Source organism: Camellia sinensis, chromosome 15 (genome assembly GCF_055761805.1).
Source record: "Camellia sinensis isolate YWXY chromosome 15, ASM5576180v1, whole genome shotgun sequence".
In the NCBI taxonomy this organism is placed as follows: Eukaryota; Viridiplantae; Streptophyta; class Magnoliopsida; order Ericales; family Theaceae; genus Camellia; species Camellia sinensis.
The window spans coordinates 38,142,169-38,157,528 of NC_138975.1; the positions used below are offsets into that span (position 1 = coordinate 38,142,169).

The 15,360-nt window shown below is 38.1% G+C and overlaps 1 protein-coding gene across 2 annotated transcripts; it reads right to left on the bottom strand.

The window, feature by feature from the left end:
* Positions 1-4,510: 4,510 nt before the first annotated feature.
* On the bottom strand, positions 4,511-10,651 carry LOC114305767 (protein PHOSPHATE STARVATION RESPONSE 1). Of its 2 annotated transcripts, none has more exons than XM_082908895.1 (6): positions 10,521-10,651; positions 7,479-8,057; positions 7,180-7,357; positions 6,611-6,668; positions 5,740-5,809; positions 4,511-4,948 (listed from the first exon to the last, which is right to left on the bottom strand). In XM_082908895.1, the coding sequence occupies exons 2-6, from the start codon at positions 7,950-7,952 to the stop codon at positions 4,916-4,918; spliced, it is 813 nt and encodes a 270-aa protein (XP_082765021.1). In that variant the 5' UTR covers positions 7,953-8,057; positions 10,521-10,651; the 3' UTR covers positions 4,511-4,915. The 2 variants fall into 2 exon arrangements, with proteins under 2 accessions (XP_082765021.1, XP_082765020.1); XM_082908894.1 differs by having other exon boundaries at positions 5,740-5,878.
* Positions 10,652-15,360: the final 4,709 nt, after the last annotated feature.

A 15,360-nucleotide genomic window follows, 5' to 3' on the forward strand; every position in this document is an offset into this window, starting at 1 on the left:
GTCTGACATGACCATACAGTGTCTTCACCAACGGTTCGACACGACCATACAGTGTCTCCTATCCTATTTTATTTTCCTGTTTTGTTACTCTCTCCAAACTCAAGTTGGCTAGTACCTATCCTCCTTGAGTTTGAGGGGGACTGTTAGTATATTATATGTATTATACATTAGTGCATAATATGTTAGCTGTAAATTATCAAGCTTTAATCATGTTGTTTTCTTAGTGCTTCCTTAGTGCACACTTTCTGCTTTCTTCTTTCGGCTCTCTTTGCCCCTTTGTACACTCTCCTCTCTATAAATGGAGAGTCATCTTCACATTGTAAAGACACACTTAACATCAATCATAATACATACAATTTATTCTCTCTCTATTTCTTTTTATACATTGAATCTTACAAAGATTCAACTACCCTGCAAGACTCAACTGTCACTTCCACATAAGCATGCATTCGCAATATGGAAGTGTCATGAACAACTCATTTGATTGTCCCAAACATCAAACCAAAGTAATATATACATAATTGTCTAGTTTGTTTGTTGCTTTACCTACGCTCTGGAGTTGAGACAGTTGGGTGTTTGCCTTTACTTTTGAGTTTTCAAGTGTGTGAATGTTTTGTGCCTACCCTTTTGGGCTTGTAAGAGGATGTCCTAAAGAAATGCTGTAATTTCCTACAATGACTAATGGTGTAATTTTTACCCTAGACAAAATGGTGCTGCCATAGGGTCTGAATTGAAGAGAATGATCCAAATGACCTCATTACAAACCTGATTTCCAAATTAATACCAAAGAGAAGAGAAAGTTACTACACTCTAATGAAGATTCATATGTGAAAATAATGAAAATATGAAATTTTTTGAAGACATTGGCAAATTCAAATAAGAAAATCCAAGCATTTACCCAATAGGTGAAATTCAGTCTATGAATCTCAAAAACTAGATCAAGGAATAAAATTACCTGGGATTAAATTTATAGTATGCAGCAAAAAGAACTATAAACACAAGCATATTATTGTATTCCATATGTGAAAAGCACTAATTAGCAAGGTAACGGACTAGCCTTCTGAGGGGTTTAAAACTGACCCCAAGCCAGCAACTGAAACGAGGGAAAGCATTAGCATAGTATATTTATGCCCAAGAAGGGGGAGGGGAGGACATGGACCAGGATTATGGCTATGATAGGATAGTTTTAGATAGGTTGGCTACTTTTAAAGATGAGGTTTATGTTGGGATCTGGGATCCCGCCCAAGACCTTATAGAAATCATTGCAAGCAGAAAAACACACCCACACATAAGGAGACACAATATTTTACGTGGTTCGGCCCAATGCCTACGTCCACGGGAGAGTAACCGGTTATCACTATACCAATGAGGAGATTACAGAAAGATTACAATAGAGGAGGAGCTCACACTCTCCTCACTCAGCCACTCACCCGTCTCCCTCGCTCACACCGAGAGAGACGGTCTCTCCGCCTCACATCTCTCACTCTCTTTGTTGTCTCACGGTTTGCTCACACTTTGCTCTCTCCTCTCAACCTCCATTTATAGGTGAGGGAGTAGGTGGGAGAGCCTTTGGGCAGCCTCCATTCTTGACTCTTCAAGATGGTTGGTGGCCGCCAAGGTGGACTTTGGTTGGTTACCTTCCCATTGTTGCCAACCAAACTTGACTTGGATGATCACCACACATGGGTGAATTCAACAAATCACCCCCTCAACCCATGTGAGGTGATCCACTGCACACACTGCTGCTAATCTTGTCACGCCCAAATTCAACATAGTCTGCATCTCTTCACTGAGACGCTGCATCCCCTGAAGCTAGAGATAAAACACCAGAGATACAAGAGGAGGAGGGAATCCGACATCCTCAACTCAACTCACACCACTCTCTGATTTGGAGAGAGCCACTGCTCCTATCTCCCACAGATCTCTTCCATGCTTCCTGTCTCGGATGTCTATACCTGCTATCCTTGAACTTGCGCAACCAAAATATCCGACACCCCCTGATTGGATGTCCTGCACCCCCTGCTTGGATGCCCTTGACTATCATGCAACTCCTTGCATGATGAACACTGGAGCAACTAGAAAACTTCAGAGTTTGACACATCAACATCCTCAAGTTTCCTTGCTCGGAGCTTATTTCTGAACAACCAGCCTTTGCCCTTCTGCACTTCTGAACAACCTCCTGGCGTTTCCACATACGCTTGTTGTCTGTGCTGCAATCCCTGATGTTCGGTTCTGTCTCACTTGTCCGTACTGATGTTTGACAGTTAGCCCTTCTGTCAAGACAACTTCCACCGGTCTGTACAAGTTACCACTATGCAACTCCGTGCATAGTGCTCGCACCCATGGCTTCTGGTCTCCCTGCGTCAAGCTTGCTTGAGAGATCTGCATCAACTCTATCATCTGCTGCCATGGAACTAAAGAAACCACCATAGAGAAATAAGACTTGCCACTCCTTGGCACGCACTCTTGCGTTTTACCTGTCTCAATTTCTCTGTCTGGAAGTTCCTGTGAACTGTCAACAACCCGCTGCTGCACACTCTTCTCGCGCCTCTGTACGACACTCTAGCGTACCCTTGCACTGTTGCACGTCTGCAATTGTACTTCTGCGCTTAGTATGCTCCTCTGCAACTATTGTTCTACATGTCCACATACCATTAGTACCTTCTCGTATACAGTAGCTCCAACAGCCACAGTATTTCCCTGAGCCTGTACTGGTTGCCAAATCATCTATCCGTCGATGAATGGTCTTCTCTTTTGATTGAACCAGATCCTCCGATCACCTCAACAACCAGGAAAGTTCCCAGGAAAGACTGGTGGGGTCACAACCGGTCCCACTTAAGAACTAGTCTCCTTAGACAGTGTCTTTTTGACAGAACTTTCCTAGACCTTTGATCTTGAGATAATCATGTCTGCAATCCTCTGATCGCCCCTGACCAATCCTGATCTCCCTCGATCTGCCATTTGATCAAGCCTGATCTCCTCTGGTCTTCAATGATCTATCTCAATCTGTATCTGGTTGTCCAATCGGGTCAGAATCTGCCCATTCTAACCTCTTCAGTGAATCCGCAGCGTTCCACAATATCCGGCAACCTTCCTTCGACTATTGAAGATGACAAACTCCCATGTTTTGACAATCTTTCAAAACCGTTCAGAATTTCACTATTCTGACCTCGCGGTTGCGTCCGGAGCAGTCCGTTTAGCTAGAACCAACCTTCGCTGCATTTCCAGGGACCTCACTGAAAACTATCCCCGAAAGCTGGGCCACACCACAATTTTCTAAAAATTCTGGGCCAAATTGCAATTTTCAGAAGTTCAGGGAATATTCCGTGTACCAACAGAATATTCCGTCCACTGCCCCTGACGCCGTCTGCCACTTTAATCTGCCTTCTTTTTACAGAAACTTCATCTCCAAAATCTGACCGTACGGATGTGTCCGGAATACTCCAAATAGTCGGAAACCACTATTGGATCACCAAAAACGGACTCCAAATGGCTTCGATCTAGCCAAAACATTTTGTACGTCTCAGATCTGCGGCTGTACCTTCGCCGCGAAACACAGGATTCTTCCTCCTGCGGATGACGTGGCAGCTAACGTGGCTGCTGACGTGGCACGCGCGTGGCATGCACGCGCCTCCCCCACTCGTCTTTTTCCTTCATCCGCGCGTGGGGCGCGTGCCTGCGACTGGGCCGACGCGCCGGCTGCCTTCACGGCGCGTGGCGGCGCGTGCCGAGACTGGGCCTCACGCGCCTTCTTCAGGCGGCGCGTGAGGGCGCGTGGCAGCTCCTATGGATGTCTGCTTTATATGGTTGGACTCCTCTTCTCGAGCCCTTACTCCTGGTATGCTCAAAATCGGATTTCGAGCAACTTGATTTCTGGGCAGTTTCGGACAACACGCTGTTTTTGTTCCGAAACGCCACCGACGAGGCTCTGATACCACTTGTTGGGATCTGGGATCCCGCCCAAGACCTTATAGAAATCATTGCAAGCAGAAAAACACACCCACACATAAGGAGACACAATATTTTACGTGGTTCGGCCCAATGCCTACGTCCACGGGAGAGTAACCGGTTATCACTATACCAATGAGGAGATTACAGAAAGATTACAATAGAGGAGGAGCTCACACTCTCCTCACTCAGCCACTCACCCGTCTCCCTCGCTCACACCGAGAGAGACGGTCTCTCCGCCTCACATCTCTCACTCTCTTTGTTGTCTCACGGTTTGCTCACACTTTGCTCTCTCCTCTCAACCTCCATTTATAGGTGAGGGAGTAGGTGGGAGAGCCTTTGGGCAGCCTCCATTCTTGACTCTTCAAGATGGTTGGTGGCCGCCAAGGTGGACTTTGGTTGGTTGCCTTCCCATTGTTGCCAACCAAACTTGACTTGGATGATCACCACACATGGGTGAATTCAACAGTTTAGTTTCTTGTTTTTCATGCCTGTTCTCATATTTTTCCGTTGTCTTGTATGCTTGGAATTCAATGTGGTTCAATGTAGTTAGAGGGAGACATGCATGAAACAATTAGGATACATCAAGTTGGAAAATTCAAGTTTGTTACATAAAACCAAAATTTGCGGGTTGTTTTATTATTAGAAGGTTGATGATACGTGCATCTCATCAAGGTAGAGCTAATCCCAGTTGGGTTCATAGGAAATTTCAACACTTGGAGGTTATTGAATGGTTGTTTCTTCTGCCAAAACTCTAGAAACATGTCCTGAGAATTTTAGAGAGAGAGAGAGAGAGAGAGAGAGAGAGAGAGCAAATCTGAACATCAGAGTTCCAAAGCTCCTTTCATCATTCAGTATTAGCAAAGAAGTTCTCCAGGGTAGGGGCAGACAACGACGATGACGTCTTCAAAGTATCACTTGCTTTGCATTGCTTCTCAAACATTATCAGGAGATATCTCCTTTGCTCTTATATTCTCAGCTGTAGATTATTTCTTTGAATCTGCAAAAAGTAAAAAATAAAAAGAAAAGAAAAAAAAAGTGACAAAAAAAAATCAGTATCCATAAATAATAGATGGCTATGGCAACAAGAGCCACCAATTTCCAACTATCATGGTTGCAACAAGGCCATCGGTCGGTAATTTCTAATGACTAAATGACAAACATCCATTTACTAGGGACATCAAAGGAAATGGTATTTTAAAGTTTAGAAAGATCGTTCTCAGTGATATGGATTAAGGGGGTTCTTGCATTTCTATATGTTGTTCTTGAGGAAGATGTATGAGATTCTTCAAGGAAAAAAATAAAAAGAAAAAGGTACCTGCCTATAAATTATCTTCAATGGCTCAAGAAATTTATTTTTAACTTTTAAAATTTTGTTACTCAACAAGGAGACTGCATGCAACTAGAATGGCTAACCAAATGAGTACCACAGTGAAAAAAAATGAAATCCATGAACTAAAAAACTGCTTAAAGAGTAGAAAGAGAAAGGGAAGCACGGTCAAATCATAAGCAAGTTTGGAATGGAGAAATGAATTCAAGGTGCCTTGTGTCTTGATTTCTGTAATTTCATTTTTTGTGACTAACTATTAAAAATGAGCAAAACAAACCCTAATGGCTGGTTTTCAAGGCATGCATCAAGCTGCTAACAAGTTGGCAGTAGGCTTCAAATAGATCTAATAGTGGGACCATTAAATTTTTTCTACTAGTTTTATTTCCAGTAAATTGCAATCAGGATCAAGAAGTGACAAATCAAATAAAAATAAAATCCATTTATGATAAACAAATCCATACCTCTAACTGCTCATGCAAGCGCTTTTGGACTCCCATCTGTAATCGTATTGCTTCAGTGAGCTCAATACCCCTGCCCACATATAAGTTAAGAGGTCTGAATAAATCCAGTCTAGCAATCCGTATGGGAAACAACCTGATACTGAATTTGAACTAGTAAGTTAAGTTGCATCAAGAAGCAAAAAGCTTCGAAGGCATTGAGAGAGAGAGAGAGAGAGAGAGAGAGAGAGAGAGAGAGAGAGAGAGAGTGTGTATGTGTGTGTGTGCCAAAATCCTTTAAAAAAAATAAAACAAAAAACATAAAACGAGCTAATACTTGTCATAAAAAATGCAAGGCAATGCAAATCAAACAGTGGCATGCAGTAACAAGTCATTAGAATGTATTTCTTGACCAAGAAATTTGTGTAAACTACTTGAGCTACTTTAGATGGAACGAGTAGCTACTTAATTCCTGGTTAAAACACATCTGAAGGCAAAGATATAATTCCTGGTTCCAGGACATACATTGTAAAGTTGAATGCATATCACTTAACTGAGACAAGAAAAACTTATTAATAAAAATTATAAACCATGTATCTTTTCCCAACTTCATAAAACTGCACATCACCTCTAACGTTCATCATAATCAAGTCAAAATAGCAAAACATTTTAATTCCCCCATTAATACTTAGAAATGTAAAAGCATGTCTAAGTTAATTCAATAATCCAGGCAACAATAGGTGAATGACAGTCTCTGGAAATCTAAATGAGTCACAACTACCAGATGCATCAATACTTCAAAGATGTACGATATCCAGTTCCCTTCAAGCACAAGAAGAAATGGTGCGTTGCAAGATAGATATACATCTAAGTTCATCCAAGTCAATCTACTTACGTTTTCAAGTCCAGAGATGCAACTTCCTCAATGCGGGTAAACTTTTTCTCTGAAGATCCTGCAAATCAAGAAAATGACTAGCTTAATATGGTACTGCCACAGCTCGTACACTTTTTCACTACTATTAGGTCCATGAGGTAAAGAAGTCAAGATAACTACCGAAGTAAAGAAAGAAAGAAGTCTGAGGGAAGGAGTTGACTTGCAAAGACAATTAGCATTTCATGACAGAGTACTGAGACTCGAGTAACCATGAAATACACAACCATAAGCATCACAACAAATGCCAATAAAATTGACAGTGAAAAAAAAGAAAGATAATATAAGAAATTAGTGTATTAAAGATCTACATCACGCAGTAAGTTACAAAAAAGGGAAAGCAAACTCAGCAAACAGGGAGATGAATAATCAGCAAAGATCTACATCACGCAGTAAGTTACAAAAAAGAAAATACAAAATGAATAATCAGCACAGTGAAAGTATTGAAAAACAGGAACGGAGCCAAAAAGGATCTCGTAATTTTAGGGGCAAATGAGGTTAAGAAGTACTGTAAGGTGAGAAGAGTCACACACTTTCACTGCCACCAAGTTTATTGACTGCTTCAGCAAAGGCCTCAGGTGTCCAACACATGCGCATTTTGGTTGGACCACCACTTGCTGAGGATGTGGAGTTAAGAGCATGAGGAGAATCCTCAGATGGAGCTGAAATCCGCTGGAGTACTTTGGACTGTTGTTCCGAATAATTTGTTACCTACAATAACACAATAAGGACACAACAATACAAATTAACACACTTTCCATTTTATTAATAAAAATGTGTGAAAAACGTGAAATGCTTTCTTAAGAGTCTTCTTTCCTGAGGAGATTCTGACCTTTAGCTCAGGATCTTCAACAAAGTTATCAACAAAAAGTTCATCCAAATTAGAATTCAATGAATCATCATCGTTTATTAGGTCAACCCAATCCTGCCAATCATTTTGTTTACTAAGATCTTCAGTTGCCATGGCACAACCACCATTCATGCGGCTTCCAATTTGAATTTTCCTGCTAGAAGTATTTACAGGATAATCAAAGAAATCTGCTAATGAATCTGTATACAAGGAATAACTTTTGCTTGATGCTACAGATTGGAGCATCGTAGAATGACAAGGAGCTAGTGGCATTGATGCCCCAGCATTTGTTGAAAAGGGTGACTTTCTTGAATGCTTTTCAGGAGGTGCAATGGAGGAAAGATAAAGATCATTGAAGTATCCTGAGGTAGATGAGAACATAGGACCAACAACCCTGCTGTTCGAGAGAAAAGACGAGTGAAGAGATGGAGAATTTGTATTCAGTTCTCTCTCCATGAAAACCTGTTGAGCGTTGGGCAACTTATGATATTTCTCTTCCAAGGTGGAAGGAAGAACAAGCAAGGCTGATGAAAGAGCTCCTTGAAAAATGATACTTGAAACCTACAACAAAAGGAAGGTAAATCATACGATCATTATTACTTCTCTAAAGATACAGAAGAAAACACAACACATGAAAAATTTGACACTAACAGAGCATTTGCACTCTGCATATTTTCAAAAGTTACCACAGATCATTTGCACTGCACATAGCTTCAAAAATTACTATACAAAACCTTCTTCATACCTCTAAAATTTAATTATTTCTTCTAATAATTAAGCCCTGATATAGAGCATTTGCAAGCGTCTTCTAAAGAACTGTATATGCCCGCAATGTTAGGGAAACATATTGGAGAAAATCAAAGGAACCAAAGCCATAATACGTAGAATTTTACATAATACACCTCCAAATGATGATCATGCTAAAAGAGAAGTGTCTACTTGCTAAAATGTAGGCCCAAACATGATTACACTGAAGATCTTAGCCGTAGAATGAACAAACATACTCCAAATCGTTTAAAGGATAAATTACACTTTTTCACCCTTGTAATTTGACCCAAATTTTACTTTATTATCTATGATTTCAATTTAAGCAATAAACGTCACATCCTAGCAATAAAAGTCTTTACCCAACTCATAAATCACAACTTAACTAAACTCAAATTGTTCAAATGCCCCAATAATGGATCTTTTCCACCACAAAGGTCCATCCATTGCATGAGTTAATCAAATGACATGCAAATCAAAAAAAAAAAAAAAGAGTTTTTACACTCCCCATATATATATAAACTCATATATATAGAGAGAGAGTGAGAGAAGCCAATTCAATAGGGAACCAGTAAAGATGAGAAACAACAAAAATCGATGCCAACCCGAGATGGGTTATTCAGATTAACAATAACAAAGCAACGTACATCCAGAAACAACCATCTATAGAAAGCAAAATAAGCATAATCAGCAAATGGGTACACAAAATTCTTACATAAAATCAGGAAGAGCTCGGAGATTGAGATATAGAAATCACTCCACGCCAGACAATCAAAACTCAGTGATTACAGGGTTGATGTTGTGTTGTCTACCAAGCAATAAAATATGAAAACTGTTTTACCACACAATTTCTCCCGCACAAACCCCCCGGAATGATGTGGCAAGGAAAGGGTAAATTAATGACCCATGCTCCTACACTCCTCTCTTTTCTCAAAACCTTTTAGCCAACCTTGCCACGTCATTCATGGGGCTTGCGGGGGAGGATTTTGTGTGGATATAGCACTGCTGCTCTGCTAAATTTCAGTGAAGCCAATTGGTGAGATAATTATGTCCTTGAAAAATGTAAGAATAACAAAATACTAGGGGAGCCTTTAACCCACTACACAGCTATACGCTTAAGTTCATAACCAATGCCTAAAATGGTCATGCAGGGTATGAGATATCAAGCAAACAAACATGTGAAAACCACAGACAAAAATAGACAATAATTGAAGTTCCAATGTCCTACTTGAAAACGAAGTATTCACCTATCTGAGAAAACCTAGAGAAAAAAATATCAAATTTTCAAGCTTGCCACAGCAACTCACTGACTAACATCACATGGTCAAGTTCCTAATTCACCAGTTGGAAGTGTTCATTGAAATATTTAACTATATTAACTGAAAACTCATAAATGCTCACTAAATGCAGCCCCCTAATAACAAGAATAAGTGACAAAGTTGTGCTATAACACTGTCACATAAGCAACATGCAACATGCACAATAAATAAATTCAAAATTATAAAACATTAACAGTGGTGGAAGTGTGAAATTTACTGGCCTAAGCATACATAGGCCACCTGGTCCAAGCTGGGGTGAGGACTGACCAGGTTCAGCCCCAATTGAGAATGACTTCTCCAAGATCGAGTTCAGACCGTTTAGATATTGGTCCACTCTGCCCAAACTCAACTCAGTGTCAGTGAAAGTGTGAGGTGTACTTAAGCCCAAAGGCCTTTAAAAGCCTAACTGCAATCGCACGGCTAATTAAAGTATAGCACACTTTTTATAAAAATAATGTACAATAAAAAATTATGCAGAATAAGTTTTAAAAAAATCAGAAAGATATATATTTAGCCTTTCAAACTCAAATGGTTATGGTCTTGTGCAATTGTACAAAAGTCATTGGCACAAATTTTACATAGGTTCTTAAAATTCTGAGTAAATTTGAAAACAATTGTTAATGACTTGTATGACAGTCACTTGACCAACCAATCATATACATTTAAACATAGCTTTTATATCATTTCTCTAGTGCTTTACAAAATTTTCACAACCCTAACATTTGATAGCCATTATCAAAATGAATTATATTGCTGAATCAAAATATACCCAAAAGGTAAAGACCAAAGTAATAGCTTCTATGCTTAACATAAGCAATGCCATACAATCCTAAAGAGTACAATCATCATCCTCATTAAGCACAAGATCATCATTGTCATTACATATCAATTGTTTAATCAAGAAACTACTATTCTGCCAAGTAAGGAAAAGAAGAACAACCTCCAAAGCAGCATTGGCATCTCGGATAGCAGCATTGGGCTTCTTAATTTTGACAGACACGCTAGCTGTAAGAAATTACAGAAATTTTATACATCAAATATAAGAACATAAACACAAAACATAGACAGAGATAAGGAGGATGGAGTGGAAGAAAGCACCCCTCTCTTTGTTTTTCTCCCTCCCTTCTCTTTTGACAATAATTTTGTATCCATTAAAAACTTTGAATTTGAAGTTTTAAACAAGCTACATGTCCACTTGTGTACTCATTTTTTGATTTCCTCTTCCGTTTTCCATTGATTTGTACAATTCCAATCTATAACTCAGACATTCACACATATATTATACATACACACATAACAGGCATGTCTATACTATATACCACTTGCCATGAAAAAATGTATGCATTTTATATATACATGTAATGAGAATTGTTTAAAAAGTGCAAGAAAAATTTAAAAAAAAAAAAACAAATAAATGCAAGGGTTGACAGTAGACAAGCATAAAGGTGCTTTGTTGAAATAGAGTAAGGACAACTGAGAAATGTGAAGGAAATAATTTTTGCAGAAAATAGAGGCTTTAATGAAACAACAGAATATGCTAAAAGTATAAGAAGTCATAAAGCAAGGCAGGCAGAATAATTTTTGCAATTTGGAGACTCTAAGTATTTCAATTTTCAACTGCGACAAACATCACGTGAAAGGCCACCACTGCCGCACTGGCGAGTAAGAAGTTGTTCCATAACCTCCCCAGTTGATATAAACATAATTGGATTCAATTTAGTGATAGATACGGATGCGTCAAAACCAAAAAAGAAAACAAGAAAAAGGGTAGTAAAGAACTTACTTTACATCCTAGTTCATACAGGTATAGAACAAAAGTTATGCTAATCATTCCATAAACTTGGAAACTACAAAATAAAATGAGGAATGAAACAAAGGGGTATACAAATTTGTACCATGTATAAGGATGTCCATTAGTAACAATTTAAAAAAAAAACAAACAAACAAACAAACATACAAACAAAACCAAAGCAAGTAATACCACTACTTCAATATCTGAACCAATACGATACGATGATCCATAGTGCATATCAATTTAAATGTCCTTACTAATCCTACAATTTTGTAAGATGTAGACAAAGCTAACCTGTGATGGTCATGCTCCTTATGCCAAAGATCGTCTCGTGCACCCTTCGTAGAAAACATGTTGTGGCATATACCACATTCAACATGCTCATCCTTGTGTCGCCTGTGATTATGAGTTTGAAACTGAAGAATGCGCTCAAACCTTTTGTTACAAGAATAACAGTAGTAAGGCTTTGATGTGTTCTCCATAACATCATCTATTTCAAATAATAAACCAAAATTAAAATCAAGACAAAAAAATAACAAATAAATGTCAATTTAGACACTCGGACCCTTTAAATTGTTACAATAGACGAAGAAGAACAAACTCACATTTGCTAGTAAAGCAATAGTTTTAGTCTCTCGCATGAATTCCATATAAAAATTTCACATTTTGCTTGAATCATAATTTCTAGTATTTCTACATAATTTACAACACCTCACCGGAGAATATTATATAATATGTAATATATACGTGTGTATATGACACATCCCACACCCATATCCATCCAAGATCCTAAAATTGAAATTTATGAAGGTCGTGGATACACTCACACCCGATACTCGAACTCGAGTCCACGTAACATAGCATGAAATTAAACACATCACAAGTTCATCAATTTCTTGAATCAAAACTATATATACAAGAACACAAACAAGAACAGAGCGTACTGATGATGCAGGACTGCAGATTAAATGGTTGAAGACACACTACTGATAATGATGATGACGATGAAGATGAAGATGAAGATGACAATGACTGCGTAAGAGAGAGAGAGAGAGAGAGAGAATGACAGTGCGTAAACGAGAGAGAGAAAAAGAGAGAGAAACGAGAGACGAGAGACAGGGTATATACTTTGGTGGGCAGGAAACTCAGTTAGGGAAAGAGCCGACTTAACACCTGGCAAAGGACAGTGCGTAAAGGACCCCTCTGCTGGCGTCCGGATTCTCTAGAGTAACTCTCTAGAGTGATCCTCTAGAGTGGATGATCCGACGGTTCAGAATAGTCCTCACCAAAACGACGTCGTTTTGGTGAGGATTTTCAAAAAAAAAAAAAAAAAAAAAAAAAAAAAACCATTTTTTCCGATTTCAAAATTCCCCCCAGGCTGAAGAGGTTTATCAGACGAGCGGGAAGAACCAAAGCTGCGAAAGAAGGAGAGAGGGAAGAAGAGTTAGAGAGGCTGCTCCGTCGTGCATCCCGTCGGCCCACCGTCGCAGTCGCCCCGTCGCCCCACCGTCGCAGTCGCCACTGTCCTGCCGTAAGCTTTGGTCTCTCATCTCATTCCCTATTCCTGTCTCTCTCTCTCACTCTCTCTCCCTCTCTCCCTCTCTCCCCCTCTCTCTCTCTCTCTGTTCTATTCTTGTCTACCAACAAGTTAGGCTTTTTTATTTCATGTATTGCTTAAATCATTGATTTGCACCCTTTATACACATATATGTGTGTAGATATATATGTGTGTAAAAAAAAAAAAAACAGACCCTGCATTCCAATCTAATCTATTTTACATAAAAAAAATATATTTCAATCTAGATGAACTAAAAATCAAACTGGTGAATCTGAATTATCAATCTTCATCTTATCTAATGAATCAGTTTTTTCTTGATCTGATCCATTGTTATGAGCATTTGTTCCAGTACTCATTTAGTTGGAATGCTCACATACCAAGTGTTTGATAATTTGCTCCTTCGAACTTTACCAAAGTTTAAACCTGCAGATGGACTTATTTACATATTGATTAACATGAAAGCCTATGTAGTAGAAGATAAGTACGTAGATGTTGTTCCTAAATGTCAAGGTGATGTATACTCAAACAAAGCCTTTGTTAATTGTTGGTATGTGGCCTAAATGTCAAATTGATGTGAAATATTACAAAAATACGAATGATAAATCTAATTAATCACTTAGTGATATGATTTGTTACAATTAAGGATTATGCTTGACATAAATGAATGCATATTTGGCCATGATATGATATGATATGAAAAATTATTTTATCTTGTAAGGATCATGTGCTAGGTCCTACATGTTTGAGTATGCTGGCTTATCTTCATGATGTGGATAGAATATAGAAATAAGAAGAGTGATTGTGATGTGAGTAAATTCTTTTGATTTACCCCCCCCCCCTCTCTCTCTTTGGATTTTCTGCTGCTCCTGGCCGCTTGGAATGGTTGCATACATGAAAACTATTATAGATTTGTAGATGAAAATGTTTTGCATTTTGCAAGAATTTCATAGCAATCTATGTAAAACCTATTTCATGAGAATCCTATGCATTTTCAAACAGGATGTTCTTTAAACTTGGCATTGTTTGTTAATGTTTGAATGTGTTTTTATTGTGAAACCTCTATTTTGTATTTCATACTTTTTTTGTTTGTGTATTCCGGAACCTCTATTCTATATTTCTGACGAATTTTCATTCCTTCTTCTCTCTCTACTTTTATATGGAAACATTCAGACAAAATTTGAAGAGGGTATTGTGGCAAGAGAAAAACCTTGGCATATATTTGAACTTTAAGGCTGTAGTAGAAACCACGACAAGGCTATTGTGTCTTACAGGATAGGAGAGGTAGTTTTGAAATTTTTTTGAATACGGATCTTTAAATTATTCGCTTGATAGAAGATTAAATAATATAATGAACTTAATTGATAATAAAAAATAAATAAATAAAACTATATATTATTGCATATGATGCTATCAAGCACTTATACACAAGTAAAGCAAAAGAAAACTCATAAATTTCAAACAATTGGTTAAAGAGTGATCATAATTGAAGATGTGGTGTTAATGCCCTAGGCTTCTTGCTAATTGAGGAACAATAAAAATTTCCTTACTGTTTTCATTAAACATGATGTCTTATAGGTCGACCTTTATGATTATTCAATAGTGTTCAAAATGAGGGAATGGGATTTGGAGAGTAGCATTATGTATAGTAATTAGGCCTTGTTTTGGAATAGATTATTTTAATTTATTGTGAGGACATTGGTGAGAGTTTTTGGTAGTAGAATTGTAGCCTCTAATATATTTCAGTGTTTTGGAAAAGAGTGAACAACCAATAGGAGACTGGAATTGCACAAGATGAGACAATGGCATCCACTAGACCCAAACTGAGGGCTTCCTCTCCTTTAACTGGCTTTGACATCTATTAGAGATTAGAAAATACTATATGAAGATTACAGTTACTGCAGAATAATTCTTTTATAAAAGTAAGAAAGTGCAAAGCAAGTCATAGCATACCAACATCATTTCAAGGGCCTTAGATAGACCAACAAGGCGTGGAAGCCGCTGTGTACCTAAGACAATTTAGGAGCATGAATGAACATCCAGATGAAGAAAAAGCAGGTTTCAGTCACACTTGATGTTATAAACAGCACAGCAACAATGCTGACATATAACAAGGTGATGCAACAAAATGCATCACAACAAGGCAATTACAATAACTTAAAAAGTTCTATTTAAATTCATGTTACATGTCCCATTTCCATGTTAAGAGAACAGGTCTTATCCAAAACATGAATTATATTACAGTTGCCAAACTTGACCTTATAATATCTGTACATATATTCTATCTAATCTATTCTAGTACATTGGTATTCTATCTATCTTAGTTTGAATCTTAGTAATATTCTTGCATTATAAAATAGTTTTTCCGCAATTTTAGATTATGTTAACTTTTGGAATGTGCGAACAATATATAATTTATGATAATTTTGTTTA

Excerpts from the sequence above, each read along its gene's own strand:
- LOC114305767 (XM_082908894.1), bottom strand. The coding sequence starts at position 7,952 with ATGGAGAGAGAACTGAATACAAATTCTCCATCTCTTCACTCGTCTTTT. Across the intron at positions 6,669-7,179 it reads TAAACTTGGTGGCAGTGAAA|GATCTTCAGAGAAAAAGTTT; the intron begins GTGTGTGACTCT and ends CTTGATTTGCAG. Across the intron at positions 4,949-5,739 it reads GCTTGCATGAGCAGTTAGAG|ATTCAAAGAAATAATCTACA; the intron begins GTATGGATTTGT and ends TACTTTTTGCAG.